This window comes from Lissotriton helveticus, chromosome 12, assembly GCF_964261635.1.
Source record: "Lissotriton helveticus chromosome 12, aLisHel1.1, whole genome shotgun sequence".
Lineage (NCBI taxonomy): Eukaryota > Metazoa > Chordata > Amphibia > Caudata > Salamandridae > Lissotriton > Lissotriton helveticus.
The window spans coordinates 894,570,078-894,594,755 of record NC_136073.1 but is presented as its reverse complement, the minus strand read 5'-3'; the positions used below and the strand labels follow the sequence as shown (position 1 = coordinate 894,594,755).

Here is a 24,678-nt window from a genome sequence, read left to right as displayed (position 1 = left end):
CTTATATAGCGCACGTATCACCCGAAGGCATCAAGGCGCTTGCTTAGGGAACCCGTCCTGGTATTCCCCTGTGAGATACCCCGGCAGGGTATCCACAAGGTGAAAGCCAGGCATCCTGCCGCGAGGGGCCGTAGTGGAGATTAAGCAAGCTATTGCCCAGAGTCGCAGAGTGTGACCCCGTGAGTCGAGTAGGCACCGGAGCGAGAATTGTAGAGTCCGTGGAATTTTTGAGCCCGAAACCCGCCGAGGTGGGGAATCGAACCCTGGTCCACGGCCGATCTCAGCTTCCGGGTCTGCCGCCTCTAACCACTGAGCCACGCTTCTCCGCTTTGGCTCTCTTCTTATTCCTCCCCAGAATGGCAGGCTCATCAGTACTTATCCGTACAGACAATACCACCAGCATGCACTATCTAAACAAACAAGGAGGGACAAGATGAGTTGCTCAATCACAGCAGGCGCAAACAATTTGGAATTGGGCCTTCCAACACAATGTAACATTGAGGGCAGAACACGTACCAGGAGTGTCCAATGTGCTGGTGGATACTTTGAGCAGAATGACAACCAGTTGTCACGAGTGGAAACTCGAGCCTCTAGTTCTACAGGACATTTTCCTTTGATTGGGCACGCCACGACTCGATCTTTTTGCGACCAATACAAACAAGAAATGCCAATATTACAGAAGGTGGCATCCCCAGAAAGGATCATAAGGAAATGCCTTTTTGATCGCATGGTCGTAAATGTTTGCTTATGCTTTTCCCCAATTCCTTTGATACAAAGAGTGCTCGGGAAAATGAAGAGAGAACCATGTAGATTAATCCTCACTGCCCCAAAATGGCTTGGCAATTCTGGTACACAGACCTTTTCCTTCTCTCGGATCATCATCACATTCCTCCGACAACTACTCAGACATTATTATCCATGAACAGTGTCCAAGTAGTTTATCCCAACCAGACTTCTCTTCATTGTTTGGCCTGGATCATGACGACCATGAGCTTGAAGCATTAGGTATCCCAAGAGACTGCAGAGAAATCCGCTCTAAAGCACGAGCAGACTTCACTAACAAGAAATATCAACTAAAGTGGAAATGTTTCTGTATATGGTGTCAAGAAAATAAGTTACACTCATTCCTCGCTACACCAGTGCTGATTTTACCATATCTTCTTCAATTAGCCAAGTCTGGCCTTGCACATTTATCAATAAAAGTGCACTTAGAACAATCTCACACTTTAGGAGATCAGGGAATTTATCCTCTCTCTAGTCCGCAAGAATATTTAAACAGTTTCTCAAGGGACTCTTTAGGGTTTTTCCACCGGTGAAAGAGCCTCCTCATTCTTGGCATCTCAACATGGTGTTAAGTCAGTCAATGAAAGGGCAGTGTGAACCAATCCACAAGACACAATAAATAAATAAATATCTTTCTTGGAAGATGGCTCTACTATTGGCAATAACATCAGCTAGAAAGCATTCACTATAAAACAACCATTCATGCAATTCAAAAAGGGTAATTTTAAGGACTAACCATAAATTCATACAAAAAGTCAGATTTCTATCTTAATAATGCTGCTAGAATCGACCAAGAAGACTGTAATCAATGCTCTGATCACTTCAAGGCTTGATTATGGAAATGTATTATATCTAGGGGCGAAGAAAGCCACGATTCTTAGGCTACAGACAGTTCAAAATGCAGCAATCAGACTGTTATGTAAAGTCCCTAGCACTACTCCTACCTCTAAATACATCCGAGATCTTCATTGGCTAAAAATAGAAAATCGAATCAAATTCAAATCACTTTGTTTTATGCACAAAATCGCCACAAAAAAAGCCCCAAAATATCTCCAAGCTTTGGTACGCCCATACTGCCCTTCACGTGCTCTGCGGTCTGCCACGGCGATGAATTTTGTGATTCCTAAAACCAAACTGTCACGCATGGGCGGCAAATCCTTCTCTTTCTTGGGACCCACACTGTGGAATTCTATGCCTATCACAGCAAAAAATGAGACCAATTACATGAGCTTTAGGAAAGCCTTAAAGACCTGGCTCTTTAACATCTAAGCAGCTCTCTGATTGTAGCATCGTAGAACCATCTCATGAATGTGCCGGGAAACCCTTTGTGGGTAGCTGTTGCGCTTTATAAATGCAATAAATAAAAATAAATATATAAATAAATAAATAAACCTATTGTACTAAAGACGTTATTTCTAAACCCACAAACTATTGCTGAGAGATCTCTGCACACCTTAAATGTTAAAAGGTGTATTTATTTTTATTTACACAAAACAAGACAGTTACGTAAATATGATCAGTTATTTATCGCCTATGGCAATTTGCGTAAAGGACTACCAGTCTCTAAATCTTCCATTGCAAGATGGATTGCAGCAGCCATTCAATTCTGCCATAACGCTGCAGGACGACCCATAACTATTCGAGTCAAGGCTCACTCGACAAGAGCTATTTCTACATCCACCACTCTATTTGCTGGTGTGCCAATTCAGCAAAGTTGCAGAGTGGCCACATGGTCCACCAGGCATACCTATCCCCAGCATTACTGCCTGGATGCTACAGGCAAAGTTGATACAGCAGTGGCACAGGCTGTTTTGCATGATCATTTTCGACAAGGTGAGTCTCTTCCTTTAATACATTCATTTCCCACCATCTGCTACAATTATGTTTATTTCTCTCATTATAGTTGTTAAGAATATGGACTATATTTGCATTGTTATTGTATACTATGTATTCGTGTTTACTGCTAACTATTCTGATTCAAGCATGTGAATCTATGAAAGATCCAATACTGGAGAAGAAAATAAGTTACTTACCTGTAACTGTAGTTCTCCAGTATTGGTATCTTTCATAGATGCGCATGCGGCCCACCCTCCTCCCCTAAAGGCTCCCCCTTTACTATTTGGGATTATATTCATTCCCACTTGTGCTTGACAATCTGAGGGAACTAGCCTCTGAGGGGAAGGTTCTAGAGGGTGCTGTCACCTGATTGGTTGTAGACTAAGTCTGGTCCCTTTTAAAAAAAGGTCATAGATAAGCTATTAAGTTCATGGCCTCGTGCCATTATAGCCTATGCTACTAGTACGATTGCTTTGATATAATACGGTGGGACTCCCACTTCGACGACGGGGAATGATTCAAGCACGTGAATCTATGAACAATGCCAATACTGGAGAACTACAGTTACAGGTTAGTAACTTATTTTCTTGTGTGGCAGTCTCTTATGAGGTCAGATTGACGGCTGGAGAGGATCCAGATCCTATCACCGCCTCAGCCAGGCTGGTGCTACCAGTATCATTTTCAATTGATTTTTGTACAACTTAAGAGGCACTTTTGGGATGAGTGGAATCAGTGAAAAGGTGTAAAAAAAAAAATCACTTTGAAGAACCTATTAAAAGGGCCTTCTATATTGACCTCAGTTCTGGTTCCCTGGATGCAAAGTCTCTTAATTTTTTGTTGTGAGCTGTCACAAACAGATACAAAGGAGAGGGTTCCCTGCTGTGCAAAGATGTGCTGCACGGTTGCGTCATCAAAAAACAATTTAGTGTTATTTCTAAAATAAGAAAGGGCAGAGGAAGTCTGCTTGCTGATTTTGTGTTCCCGGAAAGTGCACTGCCCTGAATGTCAGACTTCTTGCTAACGTACAGTGACAGATCATTTGCTTCTCCAGTGAAAGAGTTCTCAACCATGTGCCTTTTTGCTTGTTCAGGAAGTATCCTAGTTGTGTTCTCTGTCTGGATCATGATGTTCTCTCATTGTAGTGATGGCAAAAAAGATTTGAGGCCTAGTTGCACTGCTCAGCATTCCAGATAGATGAGGTAATACAACCTCTTTTTCTCTGTCCATTGACCCAGAATTGACAGTCCTCTAGATGAGCTCTCAAACCTATTAAGGATGCATCTGTGACAATAGTTTCTAGTATTGTTGTTTGTTGGAAGGGAACTCCCTGCAAAAAAATTAATCCGTCTGCACCACCACGCTGGAGACTGGTACTGCCAGAAGCAACTTTTCTTCCCAGTTGCTCCGTATCTGAGACCATTGGTATTTGATGCATCGTTGAGGCACGGTTCTCGTATGCAACCTTGCATTTGGGCCAGAGATGCAGGAAGCTATGGAGCATAAAAGTGCGTAAATGTGACGAGCTGTAGATTTGTCAGGGTTTAGTAAGAGAAAGCATTTGTTCTTGATAGATAGCAGTCTCACCTCAAAAGCAAACACGTTTCCTTGGATGCTATCTACTGTAGCCACTAGTTACAACCGGCATTGTACTGGAATCTGGAGCCATAGCCTGCTCTGGAGAGAGCGAGTTTCCACAAAGTCTTCTTTCAGTTTGGAGTGATTGTGAGATTTGGAGAACAAGGGTGGGCGAATATGCCTCAGACTCAGGGTCACTTTCTTTACTGCCATGCCTTTCGAGAATGTGTGAGGGGCTGATTTCAGTCTCAATGGTAGGGCTGAAAGTGTAGACTGGCCACCGCAAACCTCAAATACTTTCCTTGATTTTTTGTTATTGTACTATGGTAGTGCTCACAAGACACATAACACAACTTTATTTTCTAGATTATGAAATGTTTGCTAGAGCCCTAGCATTCAGAATTTTTCCCTCGTTACATATTTGTTGAACAAAATATTTAAGTCCAGTATTCATCTCTTTTCGTTGCTATTGTACAAACTCAGAAATATCCCGAGTATAATTCCAGACCTTTTTGCCAATATGTTACTAGTTCTATTGACTTTTTGTTGTTGTTTCCTTTTGTTGTTGTTTCCTTTCCTACAGCTGTAATCGTATGTGTTGATGATGGTTTAGGGGTGCAGGTTGTGTCTGGCCTTTAGTCTGTTACCACCCACTTTTCATATTTTATGAGATTCCATTCGACCAAAAGAGAGATACGCTCCCACCACCAGAGTGAGGAGAAGAGGGGAGTGTTAGGATGTCAATTTCTGTTTTTGGAGGAGTATCTTTCTCCAGAATGAGACTGTGTTGCCTTCTGCTTCCATGATTCTTTGCTGTAAGTATACCTCTGTCCATATTGTTGTTTCAGTGGTTGATGTGACCAGCAAGGGAATGACCCCAATGTACATATATTTGGTTTCCTTTCACTTAGAAAACATTTTTTTCTACAAAGTCCTACAGCCCTAAGGGTCTACAGTTCAGTCTCATCCAAATCATTTATTTCTCTGTGTGTTAACCAAATAATTTGATGCCAGGGAAAGTAGGTACATAACTTCGCCCTGAGCATCTGGTTTAGGGTGTTTAATCTCAACAAGGATGACCTGCTGAGCAAGACTTCAAGGCAAAGGCATAGAGCGGCTAATTCTGCCCCATCAACAGCAGCACGTAAAACCTGTCTCCATCAGATCTGAGTGCCAGCATTGGGCAATCCCCACCGACATTGGACAACCTCCTCCGACCAGCTCCTCGACACCTGCAGCCTCATTATGAAGGGTACCCCCAACCGTGACTGAACCGGTGAGAGGAATCCGACACTAAAGGACACCCCTGCACCCGCAGCTCCCGAGTCCCGAGGTGCCCGACAGACAGTGTCCTTGTGTCCAGCAACTCTTCATCTTCATCCTCCAGTCGTTGGTTCCCTTCATCCAGTCGCCTGACTCTAGTCTGTAGTCCTTTTCCATGACAGACATCCTCCATAGGATTGCATTGGGCTCCCGACACCTCCTAAGCACCCAGCACCCGGCCGCCCCTGGTGGTGTGGACTTGGTGCGGACCTGGGACCACTTTGCCCTGACCTGAACCCTAGGAGCTTGGCTCCCAAGACCCAGTGGCCTGCCCATGAGCAGTCCCCAACCCAGATGCCCCCGAGCCCCACTGGCTAACATTGACAACCTGTACCTGGCCGCCCTAGTGCTGCTGGTAGTGCCCCTGAACCTATGTTCCCCCCCAAAACTCCAATTCAAAAACCTGTTTTACTCACCCGTAACTTAACACTTCTGCCGACTGGTGGCCTTCTGAACTTGGCCCTGCCCCTTCACCTAAACAGGCAGTGAAAAATCTCAGAGTGAAGTTAGAGCAATCACTTTCGATGAAAGACCAAGTTAATGTCACCTGCGGCAACTACTTTGCCACTATGAAGCTTCTTAAAAAGGCCCTCCCTTGGCTTCCCGACAGCGCTAGGAAGTCTCTTGTCCAGGCTCTTATCACCAGCTGCCTGGACTATGGGAATGGTCTGCTGACATCAGTAAATAACACCCTGCTGTCTAAGTTGCAAGTGGTTCAGAACACTGCCTCTAGACTTATCTGCAATCTTCCTTCTCGCTCACCCTCGTCCCCTTTGTATTTAATTTTTTTATTTTACAGTTTATATATTGCGCAACTTGACCCAAATCGGGTATCAGAGCACTTTACATAGCACCAGTTACGTTACATGAGGACACATTAATTTTTTTTTGTTATGCACGGCGAGATTATGTGATTTGCCCAGAATCACAGGATGTTCAGCGTCATTGCAGAGACTCGAACCCTGGTCCCCAGGTTCGAGGTCGAACGCCCTAGCCGTTAGGCCAACTCATCTCCCCATACTTCATAAGCGCCATTGGCTGCCAATTAAAAAAACGCGTCTTCTTTAAACTTTGTTGTCTAACACCTAAGACACTTCACAAATCCAGTCCTGCCTCCCTGTATACCAGATTATAACACTATCTGCCCGCCAGATGCCTTGGGTCCTCGGATAAGTTGCTTCTGGCTATCCATTGCATACAGAGCTCCGAACAGGGGGGCAGATCGTTCTCATACACTGCCCCCTTAGTCTCCACTCTTCCTCAGAGGGGGCTGAAGACTTGGTTATTTTAGAAATCTCTCCCTCTCTAAGCAGTACAGCGCCGAGGTATTACTTCTGGAGTGAATTGTGTACTATATTAAATGTTTTTATCATATCATCATACCATCGGACTAAATGGTGGGTTGAACTGTCTTGTACTGCAAAAAAAAGTAACCTATTGCTTGCACAGGAGTTAACCTGCTTACAAATGTACTATGTTGTGTAAACGGTGTTAGGAGTGTGTTCCATAACAAAACTAGAACAGTAATCTAAAAGTAATCCGAAAGTAATTACAAGCATTTTTGAACGGTTTACAAATCTTTTTCTCTATTGAAAAAGTAATTTGAATGTTCCTACAAAACCAGTGTTCACTGTATTTTGAAAAGTCACATTGCTTGAAGAGTTTCACTTACCTGCTACTAAATATATCTTGGATCTAGAAATAAAATAACAAAACAACTTTTTATACAACCGATTGGTCTAGAATCAGTCTTTTAGAGTGTGATATCATTTTGTGCCTGAGTGTGTATAACAAATGCTTAATACTACCCTCTGGATAAGCCTGACTGCTCAACCACACTACCACAAAAGAGAGTAAGGTATCATCTACTTTAATCTCTGCTATACCGCTGGGGAGCCACTGGACTCTGTGCACACTATACCTTACTTTGGTATAGTATATACAGAGCCAGCTTCCTACAACACTACACAAGCTCTGTGTTGATCAGAGGCTGCCTTTTTTCTGCCACAGGATAGACACTAGAGTATTTATGAAAGACAAATTAACCAAATCTTCAAAACAACGGGCTTACTTGCCAAATTGTATGTGGCGACGCCAAGCAAAACAGAAAATTATTATTTCGGGGGAAAAGTCTTTTGAAAAAGGTGTGAAAACCTCCAGGTGTTTTAGGATCTTCTTCCAAGAAGTGACTCAGGGAGGCAACTGCCAATGAGGTGCATCATGGGTATTGGATGCTACAAGATTCTTAAAGGTACACAGTCTTTTTTCATAGCTTTGCAATGTGAGCATATCAGGCTACACTTTTGCCTCAATGATGGTTAATTTTTGCCTTTTTTTTACATTTCTGATGCTGCAAATTTTTTTAGATGACTAGCATTTTTCGGTTTACATTTTGAGAAAAATCTTGCCTTGGAAAGGCTTCTGAAGGATGCTTCATCTGATGTAGACATATGCACCGTGGCACCCTGTAGGTAGTGTTATATGGAGAAATATGGATTTGAAGTGCTCCATGGCCCATGCACGCACTGGGGTTTTATTCAATGCAGAACTAAAGGTCTAAATCAATAGTGTCTTTAATAGGTTTATAAAGTTGAACTAGCCATCAGATTGGAATTTAATGGTTTATTTTTACGCCCATTATTACAATTACATTTAATAGAGTAGCCTATATGCCCTAATCATAATTTTTGTGCTCCAGCCAATGATAGGGATGACAGACCTTTAGCTAGGATGTATGACGTTACCACGCGATCAAAATGATCGCGGTACATCACAACGCAGCTTTTACAACGCAAGTCGTTACCACGACTTGCGCTGTAGGGTGCTGGACTTAGGAATAGTATGATTTACTATTCCAACTCCAGCCTACGTGCAGTAGGGAAGGTGTTGGAATAGTAAATCACACTATTCCTTAGTCTAGAGCGCCCTCCAGTGCAAGTCGTGGTAACGACTTGCGTTTTAAAAGCTGCGTTGTGAATGTATTGTGGTGTTTTGACCGTGTAGTAAATGTTCTTTCCCTTTGGCTACAGCCCCAACGTCCATCTTTACCGTCTTTAGAACAGGTTTCCTCTATTTCTTCTAATTAGGGTTTGTAAAGCGCTAAATGAGCAGCACTGGTATGGACAGTTAATTGCATGCAAATACACCAAAGATTCTAACGCTGAAAGACAGTAGACAGACCTGAGTAACTTCTTTAATAACACAAAACGTTTTATTGTTTCATATGTTTGGAATAGATGTAAGAAAGTGAATTATTAATTCGGCTGGATGGTTTTGCATCACACGTAGTAACATCACTAACCTGTTAGGTCCAGACAAAGGTTTGAGTAAGATAAACTGAAAGTGAACCCCTGGTAACTATGGCACAGAGCAGAGAGGCTTAAATGAGAGAAAATGTCTAAAGCATTTTCAAGTACCAAAACAGTTAAAAACAAAACACAAACACCCAACTTCAGTTTATAAAAGCATAGAAATATTTAATAAACAAAATGATACCATAACAAACAAAATAAATTAAGGGGAACTGGAGATGTGGATTTTTAAAGATTTAAGAGAAAAAGTGCCAGACAATCAGTCATCACTGTTAGCAAACCTAGGCACGATTACAGGCCCTCCCTGCCCTGGGACGTAGAGTTATCCTCTTCGGACTCTGTTCATAACAAAGAGGTAACTTTTGATAATAAACGGTCCATGGAAACGTGTGAATAAACTAGCAGGCACATGTTTTTCATTACTTCGGAATATTAACCCACTGATGCCGTCAACTGATAAAACACTCATTGGTCGCTGTTATTTTGAGAAGAATGGATTATTGTTTTATTAATGCTCTTTTGTTCGGTGCACCTGGGTATCTTTTAAATATAGTTCCGGTCTCTGCTGATTGGGAGATCATCTGCCTCCTTGGCCTTTAACCCCTTGCATGCTGATGACGGCCCCCATCCGTCGTGCACTACGGCGCTTGTGTGCTGATGACGGCTGGGGGCCGTCATGAACCCGCCCCCTCGCGATTCTGCCGCACAGGCGCAGAATCGCGGCAGCGTGCAAGGGGTTAAAGATCTGCACTGGCTACTGCTGCATCAGCGCAGTTTTTGAATCACCTTGTATTGTTTTTAAAACCCTCAAGGGTAGTAGACCAGTGCCACTACCAAACAGACTAAAAAGATACTCCCCTGGGAGGTGCCTTCGCTCTGCCACTCCCAACCTTGTGTGCATTCCAAAAATTTAGGAAGACCAGATTTGGCACATGTGCTTTTACGGTGAGAGCAGCGCAAATCTGTAATCAGCTACCTGCCCTCATCAGATACCTGACAGATCTTCTGCAATTTAGAAAAGCCCTGAAAACTTAGCTCTTCCCGAAGTAATGTCGGCTTATACTGTAGCACTCTTTTTAGCACTATTTTTGATAACTCTCGATAGTATCTCAGTTGCAGTCTTCCCGTTACCCCCTTCCTTCTCTTAGTGCTTTCGCCGGTCAAGACTTCTATGTTCGGACTTAGCATCTTTTAGGGAGCTCCGAATCCTCCAGCACAGTAAGGCTGCAGGCTGTTTCAGACGATGAGTTCCTTGAGGCCGAATACCTTCTCACCATGGACCCGCTGAAATGTATTTGCTGCTGCGGTGAAGCTCCAAGCAGGAGAAACCTGTTTCTACTGCCCAGCGAAGTTGCGCCTTGGCCAGATCGACTGCTTAATTACATTCTCCAGATTTTCAGAGACTGTAGGAGAAGTCCATTTAGACAGCGCCAAGAGTCTCAGGACTTCAGGGGCAGCACCTAGGAGTCAGAGCTCACTCTAGCAGAGGTAACCAAAATCCAGTCCATGTCCACTTACATTTACTGCTGGCACTAGCTAGTGGGTAGTGGGGATTCAAGTTCTGCAAGGCAGCCCTACCTACCTTTTCAGCAGTTCCTGTTTGCCGTGCCGCAACCAATCCTACAGTGCACCTTACTCCTAAAATACAAGATGGGGAAACCCATTCTCCCTTTGAGAGAGCCAGTGTGGCCAGGGAAATGAGCAGCTCCCATTTTTTGTGTTCACTCAAAAAAACTGGTTCTAGGGATATCTACCCTCCATAGGTTTTGGAGCCAGTCTGACTAGGAGAAAAAAGGTTTACCTTCTCTAGGTATCACCTAACACATTACTTGTGGCAGGGCAGGCCCTTTAGGGTTAATTAAGTACCTCGATCCACTCGAACTGGTCTGCCTGCAAGGGGAAGAAAAACACCGCTCCAGGCCCAGGCCATTGTTTCTGCTCTGGAAGCGGTTTTCACACCACATTAAGGTCAAACACTGGCTGGCCAGCTGCTATTGGGCTAATGTAAAGTTTCAGGCAGGGAAAAGGCAACTTTTAAAGAGTTAGTTTTCCTAAATATTTACTAAAAATGTAACTTTACTATCAAATTGGATTTTAATAACTATTAAAATGTTGGTTAAAATATTTTTCTAGCTGGTCCCAAACCTGAGACAGCATAATTGAAATTTTAATTTGTACTCTAGCTTTCCTCATAGGACAGCCAGTGATGTCCACAGTGAAAATAGCTTTTTGGGCCTTGTCACTGTAGGGAACCAATTACATTAGATTTCTACATGTTCCACCTCTAAATACCCTGCATGCTACCAGGTGGCATACAAGGCCTACATTGGGGTTACTTAATATTTAAAAGGGAGTTTTTCCCTGTAAAGAAATTGTTATTTTGGTTTAAACTGCAGCAATCAGGCTACACTGGTAGGCCTGAAACCATGTTTTCCTTATTACAATAGTGGATGACACAATAAGTTCTTCAGTCTACCGGTGACATTTAACTTTTCATGTCAGGGATGTATTTCTGCACCATGTACAATGACCGTATAGGAAATTTAAATATGCCAATTATGAGTTATTAAATGTTACCATATTTTAGGTGGGTCAGAGCACTTGCAGTACACAGAGCCATATATGTAGTTGTAGTTGGAAAGCAATTCCAAATCCTCAGTCCAAACTTGATGGTCTGGCTCTGTGGGGAGAGTGCCTCTACCAACCAGAACTCTTGACAAAACCCAGCCAGTTTTGATTGGCAGTATATAGACACTTGGTAACCCAAGGCAATATACTTAGGGTGCTAACCCATATCTAGCACCAGTAATCTCCCTGCACTACCTTCGACTGAGAGACTAGTTTAGGGAACTGTTCTCCCCCAAAATGTGACAATTGCCCCAGACCTCTGATTACCGATGTCTTCATGACACTAACTGGAATGAACATTTTTATGAACGTAACTTTTGGCATTTTAAACATTACACTGGATGGCAGAGACAGGAGGTGGGGGGGTGTAGCACCAGTTAACCTTGGTTATTTGCTTTTTAGAATACTGGGGTTTTGGATTATTTCTGTTAGCTACTGAACCATCTGTCCTCTAACCCACTGAGTTGCCTAGCCTGGCACTAAAATCAGATGAGACATTGTTATGTTAAATAAAATGGAGTCGTTTACCACCCACAGGGGCTCATGGTGCTACAGGTCATTATGAAGTTTGTCAAGCAAAAAATCTGGGAGCCAAGCACATTGTTTAAAGAAATAAGTTGAAGTAGAAAGAAGATTTCCAAATGAAGTATTCCACACAGAAGGGGCAGGAAAAGTTAAAGTGAGATCCCCGATACTGGCATTAGAAATGCATGGCAGAGATGAAAACCATTATTTAGAGAAACATGAGATGCAAAGGATCAGATTCAACCAGTGTTTTAGACAAGAAGGTGGGGGTAGAGCCAGAAATGACCAGGTGAACCAGACATACGATCTGGCACAGATGGGAAGCTAGTGCAGTAGTTTCAGTATTTGAGCAACTCTGATGAAGTGGGAGGCAAAAGGTTCAAGACAGAATGCCTATTCCTGTACAACTTGCAGTCAAGGAAGAAAATATTTAATACCTAGAACCAGCATAACGAAATCGAGACGGGAGCCAATGAGAGTCGAGACTGTGGAGTGCAAGCCTGATCTGTCTCATAACGAAGGTTCCTCAAACTGTCCTTATTGAAAAAGTGCAATTAGAATCAACTGATGCTCCCAGTGTTTGGTCAATTTAGTGTAGGTACATCTTTAATATTGATGGGGCATCATACATTATTACTTGTCAGACAAGATCTAAACAACTTTTTATGAAAACATAAAATTTGGGTAAGGTTTTTAAAGATCCGCAGCAGAATAAAGATCAATTACAGCCTTCGCGGCAAATCATGCAGTTATTATGAAAGTTTTCAGGTAAAATTGCATGTGCGAATTGAAGTTTGAAAAACGCTACATCATGAGGAACTCTTCAACTGCCTTGAAAAGAATGTCAAAAGGGTTAAGAACTGCACAATACTTAATCATCTGTATGTACCGCAGGGCTTACCTGTCGGCGACTTGCTTTCCTTCGGTCAAGCTTTGCCTCCTCTGGCCTCTTCAGGATTCCACAGCCAAACTTTTCCGGTGTCATTGAGATGTCCAACTCCGATATGGCCTCAGCACGAATGGCGCTACCAGCCAATGGCTGGGGTGTAGCCTCGGCGGGAAGGCTATCTTCATCTGTGTAATTCAATGGTGCATACCTCTTAGGCGCTGGGAATTCCATGGGGCTGACCTTCATTTCTGTTCCTGATGGAGTATGTCTTCTGTCCAGGGTTCACCACCAACAGGGCCACCTAAAAAACACAGACATGCAATGAGAACCAGGACCATCTGCAGCAACACTTTGGGCTTTTTCATTTCAAAGGCTGTGAAGATCTTTGTTCTGTTGTGCAGCAATTGAATAAAAGAATGACTAATGAGAATGTTCCCTCTGATGAGTGGAGTAGAGCTGGAGATAGGTCAGCCACATACTACCAATCAGACAAACCTGTCACTTCAATGTCTCTACCCCAGCCTTCTTCTGCTTTCGGATACACGTACAGGGCTGGAAATGTAAATTTAATCCACTGCATCTTTGAGTAAATGCCAAATATGTTACAAAAATGTATTCCCATTATAATAGTTCTTCACACATACTATAGTATTGTTTTTGAGATGAAAAACAATGAAACAGCGGGCCTATGTAGCAATTGCACCTCCCTCCTTATTCCCCCAGAGCAAGTCCAAATGTGCACTATAAAAAGCAAAGTTGCGTGCACATCCACTGCACCCACAGTTTCCAAGAAGCGATCAGAGGATCTGAAAAGTTCAACATTCAAGTGTGAAGTGCACTGCACAACTAAAATTCAACAGTTAGTCCATTTTTTCCATATTATGTCCAAAGTGATCTTTATTTCTCATAGGAATAACACAGACCAGCCAACGCGTTTCGTCCACTACACGTGGACTTAGTCAGGGCATAATTATTGTCTATTATATGGAGACCTGAAGTATGCCGAAAATCATCAAATAGGACCGTATAAAATTCCTGGCATGGATATTAGTCTATTCTTTATTAGATCCCCAAGTATTTAGGGGCAAGCAAGACTCCTCAAGATCCCTAAGACTGTAGTAGGGATGCACCTCCCAGGTCGGAAGCATTGGCGGTGTGAAACAACATGTCTGGAAATTTAATTTTAATCCACTGCATCTTTGAGTAAATGTCAAATATGTTAAAAAAATTACTTCTTCAAATAGTTCTTCAAAAATACTATAGTATCGTTTTTTCGTATTAGTAACTTGCTTCTTGAGGAAGATGAAAGAAAAGCCACATTAGCTAATTTTAATCTCCCTGGATGTCGAAAAGGCCTTAGATCAGTAACCTAGGACAGTGGTTCTTAACCGTTTGTCTTATGGGGACCCCACTGAATCACTACTGGAAGCTGCAGATGCCAGCCTAAGCTATTTCTACCGCACAAACCTGAAAATAAAACACAAAGCTACAGAAACAAGTATAGCTTGAAAAAATAAACAAATGATACAATATTGTATTTCATTCACAAACAAAAAAATACACAAAGACGTGTCACCAATTGTGATGTTAATGTTTAGGTTGTAGCTTTTCAAAATGTGGTTTGATTTCGAAAATATAAAGTGATAATGCTAAACCCTAGCATTTCACTCTGCCTTTCTTACACTTCACACATGCTCTCTTTCTGTCCACCCATAGCAGAGCTTCAGCTGAGACCTTCGATTGTCCAGCTAGATCCTGCATACGGTACTTGTACTGCTACTAAAAATCATCCTAGAGATGCCCAACTTAATTTTTAGCATCCAATTTCAAAACCCTTCATATTTGCGGAACGTTTTAGGATATTTTATTTTATTTTATACTTTGCTTTTTGATGTAATTATATTTGATGACTCTTCTAGTATTTAATTTTGCAAGCAGTTGCAGACCCTCCTCACACCCCCTAGTAGTGGATGCAGACCCCCAGGGTTCCATGGACCACAGGTTAAGAATCACAGACCATTAATTCTTATGGAAAGTAACTGAAAAGGTGATTTGATGGAAAGGTACTATAAATGAAGTACACACAAACTACAGCTAGAGTCATCATGAATGTCTCAGGCAAAGTGTTGATCGGTACTGAAGTTAGGCTTCGGTGTCGAGACACCACTTCAGTTGGAATTCACCCAAAACTAGATCTGAGCCATACATACACAGAATGGGCTTCAGGGAAGATGAACATAAGGTGACTACATTGCCTTCGCCAACACACCCCGAAAGCCAGTCTCTGTATAGAGTGAGACCTGCTCTCCATAAACATGGGGGAGGATATTAGAATGACAGCCTGACCACATCAAATATGTTCTTGAGGAAGGGAGAGTAAAGACAGTTCATGAATGGAAGCACAATCATCATGTGTATTACTGAAATGGTCCATTACACCCTATTAACCCCTTCTACGCTCATGACAAGGTCAGCTCGTCATGAGCGTTACCTGCGCTACGCGGATGACGAGCTGACCTTGTCACGTAACGCGGGATGTTTAAAATCGCAGCGCGCAGCAGGAAAACCGCTAGCGCGCATGCGGTTAAGACAATGTATATGGCAAACTTTGAATGCAGCCAAAGTCACAGGACCACTAAGGCGGTTTGAAAATTGTACCCCCTGCGACCGGACAGATGCAGGTTTGATCTGCTGTGTATAAGGATCAATGAGCAAGCACAAATGCGTGACGTGGCCGATAATGAAGAGGACGGCCGGCAGCAAAGCTAATCACCCAATAATTAATACAAGCTGTGGATGCATATAGTGAGAAACATTCTCGTTATCAAAATAGGCAAGTTTACTACTAAATATATTCTATAGTGCACCCCAGTAAAATCTAAATTAAGTTACGCAATGCATCTGGGTTGTTAGAGACAGTGTGAGGAGCAGAGTGATGCCATGGAGAACGAGCCAGGACAATACAGACAGGAGCACGTTCAAATCAGCCTCGAGACGTTACAACCAAATGATCCGGACCAGCAAATGCACCAATCCGGCGGACCGCATTGATTCCTGCACCAACAGAAGCAAAGAAATCTTTGCCACTGTGAAAGATTTCACCTCCTTATTGGTCACCTCCAACCCAATCACTCCCTATCAGAACCTCTGCAACAATCATCCCAATTCTTCAGCAACAAAATCACTGCCATTTACAGCAACTTCAGCCAGTAACCGGACCAGACAGACCTCACCAAACGCCTCCTGATCTTATACTAAGAACCAAAGCTAACCACGTGGTCTGTCATTACCCCAGAAGAAACCATTGCCACCATGAAGTACATCCACTCAGGAGAGTCATCAGACCCCTGCCCCCATCAGGTCAACTCCAGAGGACTTCAACCCATAAGCGCTGAGCCCACATCCATTTTAAATGCCTCTACCTCTTTCGCGCTACAGCAAACAAATGATGGATGGAATGCTGACAATGCAAACATTCTCCCCGGCCCCAGTCAAACGATCTGGGTTAAATCCATCGTTCTTTTGCCCACTACGCCACCCCACTTTGGACCCAGCCATATGCAAATCAGTCTTGACCCTGTGCCCCATGGGAACAGTCCAGACCGAGCTGCCAGGCCAGGTCACAACCTTTCAAGAGACTTGTAACTATGCAACCATCCTTTCATTGCTGAATAAACTCACTGAGGACCCTTCAACATCTGCCAACTACAACCCAAGCTCCTTGCTACCAATTCCTGGCCACGGTCTTTGAGAAAATCATCAACAGACACCTCAACAACCACCAAATCCTCAATACTAATCAGTCTGGTTTCAGACCCAACTACAGCACAGAAACTGCCCTCACCGCTGCGATGATGCCATCCGCATTACTCTAAATAGAGGAGACACGGCTGCCATCATCCTCCTGAACCTCTCGGGAGCATTTGACACCGTTGCACACCCATCCTCATCCAACGCCCAAACAATATTAGAACCCAAGGACATGCACTACGACTGATCTGTTACTTCCTGACTGGAAGGACCTAGTCAGTCACCCTTGCACTGTACAACTCAGACCCCCGTGACCTCATTGCCAGAGTTCCCCAAGGTTCCACCTTCAGCTGAACCCTATTCAAAACATACATGATCCCCCCTAGCCAGCATCATCCGCTGTCACGATATTTACGTCCTCTCCTACGCCAACGACGTGCAACTCATTCTCTCCCTCATGGGCAAGACAACCAGTTCCCAGATCAAGTTCAATGTCTGCCTGACTGAAATCTCCCACTGGATGAAGACCGACTATCTAAAGCCGAACACCAACAAGACTGACATTGTGATCTTCGGAAAGAGCACACCACCCTGGGACTCCACCTGGTGGCCAACAGAGCTAGGACCAACACCCACCACCCACACCAAGTACAGCAATGGCAAATTCGACATTACCGTCCAAGTCAATGCCGAAACCGCCTCATGCTTCAGTACCCTGAAGATACTGAAGATTTCTAAATGGCTCCAAATCACCACTTGGAAAAGCGTTATGCACACCGTGGCCACAAGCAGGTTGGACTGTGGGAACACCCTCTATGCCGGGATCAACAATAACAAAAAACTCACCAGAAGACTGCAGACCATTCTGAACTTGCCAGCCAGAATCACTCACAGCCTCCCACTCCGCACTCACATCACACCACTCTTGAAGGTGCCTCACTGGCTGAGAATTCACAAATGAGCACAATTCAAACTTGTCACTCACACCTTCAAGACACTACATAGCCCTGGCCCAGCACACCTTGACAATTGCATCAGCTTTCACAAACCTTCCAGAGAACCACCGCTCGTCCGGACTCATACTTGCACAATCTCATGCATACAGAAAACCGGAGACGGCAGCATAGTCTTTTCCTACATCACTCCTAAAGCATGCAACGACCTGCTGCTACACATCTTAGCCGCCTCCTCACTTCCTGAATACTGCCAGAAGCTGAAGACCTGTCTTTTTGAGAAGTCCCACTAGGCCATAGATGTGTCTAGACTCGCACCTGCTCAGAGCTATGATACCCTCTCGGTGATAGTATGCTCTACAAATCTGCATAACATAACATACAACTGTGGTGGAAACATTGTAAAACAGGAGTGTTCAGGAAAGAATATTTTGGCTCTACAAAGCTTTTGAGCTACGTGGCATTGGAGCAGTCTGAGCCTTTGGGTGCAGAGCTGTACTCTGAGCACTGGGATACAAATCTCACTGATTATATCCTTTCTGGCTCCTCACCATGGCAACAAGGCAGGTAAGAGCTGCAGAGTGGCACAATCCCCCTGTGCACCCCGGCACCAAGAATGCATCAACAGCAGAAGGACCTTAGATTTAATCTAGGGAATACAAGGCTAATTTGCAGATATTTGATCATAAACAATTTGTTGCAAACACTGTTGGTTTATACAGTCTGAGTAAATTATGTTCTAATATGCATGATCAGAATGCAGATACTGAAATTATTCTCATAACCCTACACAGTGAAAACTATTAAACGCACAGTCCCTCTTTTGAGATGTATATAAAATGTATGGCTCTTCTGAATCTGGGAAGGATGAGCTGGGATTCGGTTTTATCTATTTTTAAGAGATGAAAAGATTTGTCCTCCATACATGTTATATCTTAATTAAATATGTAAATTTATTAATTGGTAGTAATAATTAATTAATTGGTAATTAAATAATATATGTTAATTATTTAAAATTTAATTGGTAATTAATTTTATTTAATTGATTAATTGCTAATTATGTCAATTAAAATAATTTATTTTCTCTAGCGGGTTGTGGGTTTATAGGGGAATAGGGTGGGAAGTAATTTAATTATAATTAATTAAATATGTTAATTTAATAATTGGTAGTAATATTTAATTAATTGTTAATTAAAAAATGTTTGTTAATTAATTAAAATGTAATTGGTAATTAATTTTATTTAATTGATTAATTGCTAATTATGTTAAATGAAAGGGGTATTTTTAGGGTTCAGGGTCAGTTTTTAGTTTTTGGGTAAAGGGGTATTTTTAGGGTTCAGGGTCAGTTTTCAGTTTTTGGGTAAAGGGGTATTTTTAGGGTTCAGGGTCAGTTTTCAGTTTTTGGGTAAAGGGGTATTTTTAGGGTTCAGGGTCAGTTTTTAGTTTTTGGGTAAAGGGGTATTTTTAGGGTTCAGGGTCAGTTTTCAGTTTTTGGGTAAAGGGGTATTTTTAGGGTTCAGGGTCAGTTTTCAGTTTTTGGGTAAAGGGGTATTTTTAGGGTTCAGGGTCAGTTTTTAGTTTTTGGGTAAAGGGGTATTTTTAGGGTTCAGGGTCAGTTTTCAGTTTTTGGGTAAAGGGGTATTTTTAGGGTTCAGGGTCAGTTTTCAGTTTTTGGGTAAAGGGGTATTTTTAGGGTTCAGGGTCAGTTTTCAGTTTTTGGGTAAAGGGTTATTTTTAGGGTTCAGGGTCAGTTTTTAGTTTTTGGGTAAAGGGGTATTTTTAGGGTTCAGGGTCAGTTTTGGGTTTTTGGGGTACATATACAATATTGCCTATTATTTAATTAAATGTTGTTACTATATATATATGTTTTAAGAAATATGATTAAAAATATATATTTTTTTTACTTTCATTAAATATTTAATTATTAAAAGTTATTTTAAGTATTGTTAATTATATTTTAGTAATTAATTTTTTATATTAATGTAATTAAACATTGTTTTTAGTAAAGTCGATATTTTTTACAACGATATTTTTGTAAACAATATTTTGTAGTCGATATTTTTGTACTTACCTGTTTGTACATACAAACTCGATATTTTTGTAGTAGATATTTTCACCTCGATATTTTGGGTACTCGATATTGTGGTAGTCGATATTCTTTCAGTGATCCCTTCACAACATAATTGGCGTATTTAAAGAGTGCAATTTGTAGATCGCACATTCATTCTTGAGGTGGTTTCTGCCAGTGCTACTGGCAGACAACAGATATTTATTGTTAACCAACTCAGTGGTACTTATGTTATCATCCTTGGAAGGATGAAAGGCTGAGTGGGAAACTGGAATTCAAAGCTGTGACCATGAGGCCAAACACAGATTTTGGCACCTTTGAGGAAATGTCGGGATTGCGAGTAAACTGGGCCAAATCGGGGGCCTACTCCTTCAGCCCGAATGTTCCTGAGTGTGACATACACATCGGAGGTGTGAGGTTGCAGTGGTACCCCGACACGTTCAGATACCTAGGGATACACATCTATTGAGATCCCATGGATATTTTGGAAGGGAACCTGGTGAGGGCGATCGCCTCTACCCGGGCACAGGTGGGGTTCTGGAAAACACTACCGCTCAATGTCCCTAGTCGCATAGCCTTAGCGAAAATGATAGTCCTACCACGGCTGCTATACTACTTTGCGAATATACCGACCTATGTACCTACCCGGGTGTTCCGTGACCTCGAGGTCCTGCTGCGAGACCTGATTTGGAACGAAGGTAGGCCTCGAGTTGCATTGACGAAACTCTACATGCCCACTGAGAAGGGCGGACTAGCAGTTCCAAACATGGAACTACATTATCTAGCAGCACAAATGCAGTGGGTGTCAGGCTGGCTAGGGGGTAAGAACCTGAGCGACACAGCCACGGATACCACTATATGGTCCCAATTCCAGATTCACGTACTGTTTCATCCGCTAACTCGGACTCCCCGGCCGCCACAACTGCTGCTCGCAGTGGCACGCAGATGCTTCCTCCGCTGCCTGCGTCTAACACGAGCGACGACACCATACGCGCCGACAATACCGCTATTGGGCACTCCGACAACGGCGGGGACCCCGACCACTGTAAAGTTGGATAGCTGGATCGCCGCGGAGGTGGAAACCTTAGGCGACCTTTACTCTGACGGCGCCCTCTTGCCCTTTGCAGCCCTAGTAGGAGATACATCCCTTCCGGCTGGACAGTTCCTAACACACGCGTCCCTCGCCCACACGTTGACTGCCGCTTGGGGAGACATATCTAGTGAGCCACCTACACATCACTTCATGCAGTACCTGCATGTCATGAGCAACGGCACTCACATCATTCATTGGTTAACGCAAGCACTCCTCCTACACACGCACCCGACAACTGTACACCTGAGGGACAAATGGGCGACAGACAGGGGAAGGGACTGGACGGACAAAGAGTGGGCTATGATCCTAGCTGGCCCAGTAAACGTCCCCCGCAACCCTCGCTTCAAAACTATACAATTTTACATCCTGCACCGCGCATACCTCACCCCGGACAAGATAAATAAGTACTTTTCAGTCACAGACACTGCCTGCGGCCACTGCTCCCTTCTAGGCGCAGATCTCCTCCACATGCTCTGGCTATGTCCCGCCCTCCAGCAGTACTGGGACGGAGTGACCATGTTGCTCCGACATTGCACTAAGGAACAAGTTCCACGCACATGGGAAGCCTGTATACTGGGTTTATATAAGCGCACGCGCCACAATAAGGTCCAGACTAGGTTCTGGGATCTTGGACTTATCACAGCCAAGAGACTGCTTACCAAGCGGTGGAAGGCAGCCGCACCCTCGCACCTCCGACACTGGTATCTGTCGCTGACGAACTGGGCGCGGGCTGAGAGCTCTGTCCTGAGGCGGGAAGAGACAGCAGGGCTTAAAAAATTCCCCATCGCACAACAATGGGAAGATGTACTGCACTCCTTCCTACAGAAATGTACGGAACAGGGAATTACGTGAAGAATTATGTACCACCTCCTCCACTCCCCGATACAGACTCCTGCACACCACACATGATGAGACATACACCACCCAACCGCCGTTAGGCTCTGCCCGCCGTTTGCCATGTGCTTAACTGATTCACACTGACGGCTGCTAGCCCCGCTCCCGGACACACGCCACCTGATACGGCGCTACAACAAGAGCCCGGGCACCACACTGAATGCCACACCCACTGCACACTCGAGGACCCCCCCCCCCTAACAGCTCCGCCACACAGACAACCTGCACTGTTCCTCACACACCCCCCCTGATCTCCCGCCCGCCTACCCCGCGCGACACGGCTGGCACATCGATTCCGACTCCCCCCCCCCAGTGATATGGCGAACTCTGCGCACAATTACCCCCACCTACCTCCCACTCAACTCATGTTCCTGTTTTGTAGTTCGTTACTGATTTGGTTTCATCTCCCCTTAGACCATGTCCGTACACATACAACTCCATGTTACATACCATTTAGCACCACGAGGCGCCCTCGGACGTGACGGCTGAGGCTTCAGCACCACAACTGGGCGCTACGATACAGAACGGCTCTATCCAACGGAATGGGCGACCAAGGCGGTCATGCGCCCCAAAACGCGCTTAGACCCTGAACACCCTCGTCACTCATTCATGTGACACCATGCCCATCTGAATGTTGACCCGCATTGAGACACTCCCCGATGACACATGTACGATATGGTGGGTTCGACTGCCACCACTGCTGGTGACGAGGATAGGTTCGACACAGCTACTTTGGTACACTGGATATATAAAGAAAAACCATGGACCACACACTTCCTTAACACGAAATAAGTGTATGATTACGGTGTTATGTGACATGTTGGTATACGCTGCCGGACCCCAGGGTTGTCGGCCTTGAAGCTGTGTTCACTTGCTCTACCTAGCACAATATTCATCACCTGCAGCTGGCCCGGCTGGGTTGTAAGCTACAATGCTGTGTACACTGTATGTTGGACAATAAAGGTCTTTTAAAAAGAAAAAAAAAAAAATGAGGCCAAACACAGATCTGTGGATTAGATGCATTACTCAAGAAAGCAACTGTCTCTATCAGGGTTGGTGGCTAAACTTTGACCCTCCTATTCTGTATATGTAAATGTAAATATATATATATATATCCCCACATCAAAAAAGCGTTCTACAAAGAAATCTTGCCTCTGCAGTACTTATGCACAGCAAGCTCTTCAGAATCATTTCTGTGAATGCTAAGGAAGCTGTGACATATCAAACAACTATACTTCCAGCAGACATCTAACTATCATAAAACCAAAACTAGACCTGTAGGTCGAGTACCTTGAATAAATTACTCGACCTAACTGTAATGTTCTTGACCACCCCCCTTTCTTCATTCTCACATATGAGTGCACCTTCAAATATGCTAGTTCAGCCTTTCTGCTGTACAAAACACAACTCTTTTGTTTGATTAAATAGACTAAACACTTGCTACATGTGTAATAAGTCCCTAGCCCACATATAGGGTACACATAATCCCACACTTGTCTCTCAGTTTACAAATAGCATTGCCATAATGGCAGGCGTGTTCCTCAGTTAATGTTTAAACACTCAGGTTACAAATATGTATTACTAAAGCATGATGTAGTAGTGCACTGCCCTTTAGTGGCCAAACACATTTACTGCTAAAACTATATAGTGTAGTAACAATCTGTAAAAATTGGGTTTCAGAAAACATTTATCATTTGCACATCACCAAGTAAAGTGTTCAGATTTGTTTTTCATCCTATTAAAACATTGTTTTCGTCATACAGAAGTACAAACAATGGCTTCCACAACTTATGAAATATATTTTGAAATATTTGTACAGTTGACTTATTAGCTATTTAAATGTGTGGTAGGAAAACCTAATGCCCTACAGCCTTTCACACGTCGTACAGCAGGTCAGACAGCCCACTTTACAAAATCCTTGAACTCTGTAGTCAGAGAAGGAAAAGTAATTGTAAAGAGACTTCTGACCTCGGTCTCTGAACACAGAGCAAATGTGACAAGATAAAAACAAGAATTAAAGGCATCTTTATTACTTCTTCACTTTCTGATTGAACAGAACACCCATTCCTTGTCAATTCGCCAGAACAGGCAAGTAGGTCCTAAATATAGCTCGACCTGATAAAATCTGACTTGCCATCCAGAGTGGGCGAGTAGATTTTTCAAGGTCTGAAGAGATTTTATTACATACAATTAATCAAAGTCATTTCATTTTAAGTGAATTCATCAAACAGCTTTCTTAACAATAAAACATCAATCTCATAGTTTTATTTAACTCATAACCTAAACCCTTCATCTAAATGCTGCATCACTCCTTTTATGGGCTTTCAAATTCACTCACATTTTGTCCAAAACACAGCAGCTTTAAATTGTAATTCTAGAATTGATAGCCGGTCTTTTTAGGGTCTGTCATCACGCCGGTCATTTGTATTTAGTACAGATAGAGTGTGCTGTCTCGGTTTGCGCTGTGGGACACCTTCACATTGGTGTCTCCGGCCCAAGGAGGCACAGTGCCCCCTATTAGTGATAATGTACTGCCCTCAGAAGGAGGTATGACTGGAAGAGTGGTCTCCAAAGGGCTGCTCTTAGAGGGCGCATTGAAGCGCCCCACCCTATTGTGGAGCTCCTTGCTGCCTTTGTGCCTGTGCGCCTGCATCCATAAGACAGAGCAGGGGCAGCGGGACACTTCTACCCTCTTTTACAGGGGGCTACGCTACCATGCAAATGAGGGAACGTTCCTTTAGCATAGCATTGGCATTACATATGCGTCAGCACTATCTGTATTACAGAAAGGGCTGTGCAGGCACCAACAATACCTAAGCACCCCAGTGGCACAGCAAACAGTGACATATACTCATTGTGCCCTTGGGCCACTTTTCATAATATGGCCCGGTGTTCCATTATAGATTTTCCACAGTAAGTAGCACAAACTTCTCCAAAACTCTTCTTCTGCAAAAAAATAATCCGCTCTGTAGGGCCCACACTTTCTGCTTTGCTCCCCATGCAGTTTTTTGTTATTAGTTAATGCCATACACTGCACTGATGCCGTCAAC

At 43.4% G+C, this 24,678-nt stretch overlaps 1 protein-coding gene across 2 annotated transcripts in view; it reads right to left on the bottom strand.

Annotated features, from left to right (window-relative positions):
* The window catches only part of PPP1R35 (protein phosphatase 1 regulatory subunit 35), a 106,765-nt gene that overhangs the window by 38,526 nt on the left and 43,561 nt on the right, over nt 1–24,678 (bottom strand). For both annotated transcript variants that reach the window (XM_078669428.1, XM_078669429.1), the window contains one exon: nt 12,883–13,171. In XM_078669428.1, coding sequence (XP_078525554.1) covers nt 12,883–13,116 — 234 coding nt within the window. In that variant the 5' untranslated portion in view covers nt 13,117–13,171. The remainder of the gene's footprint in view (nt 1–12,882; nt 13,172–24,678) is intronic.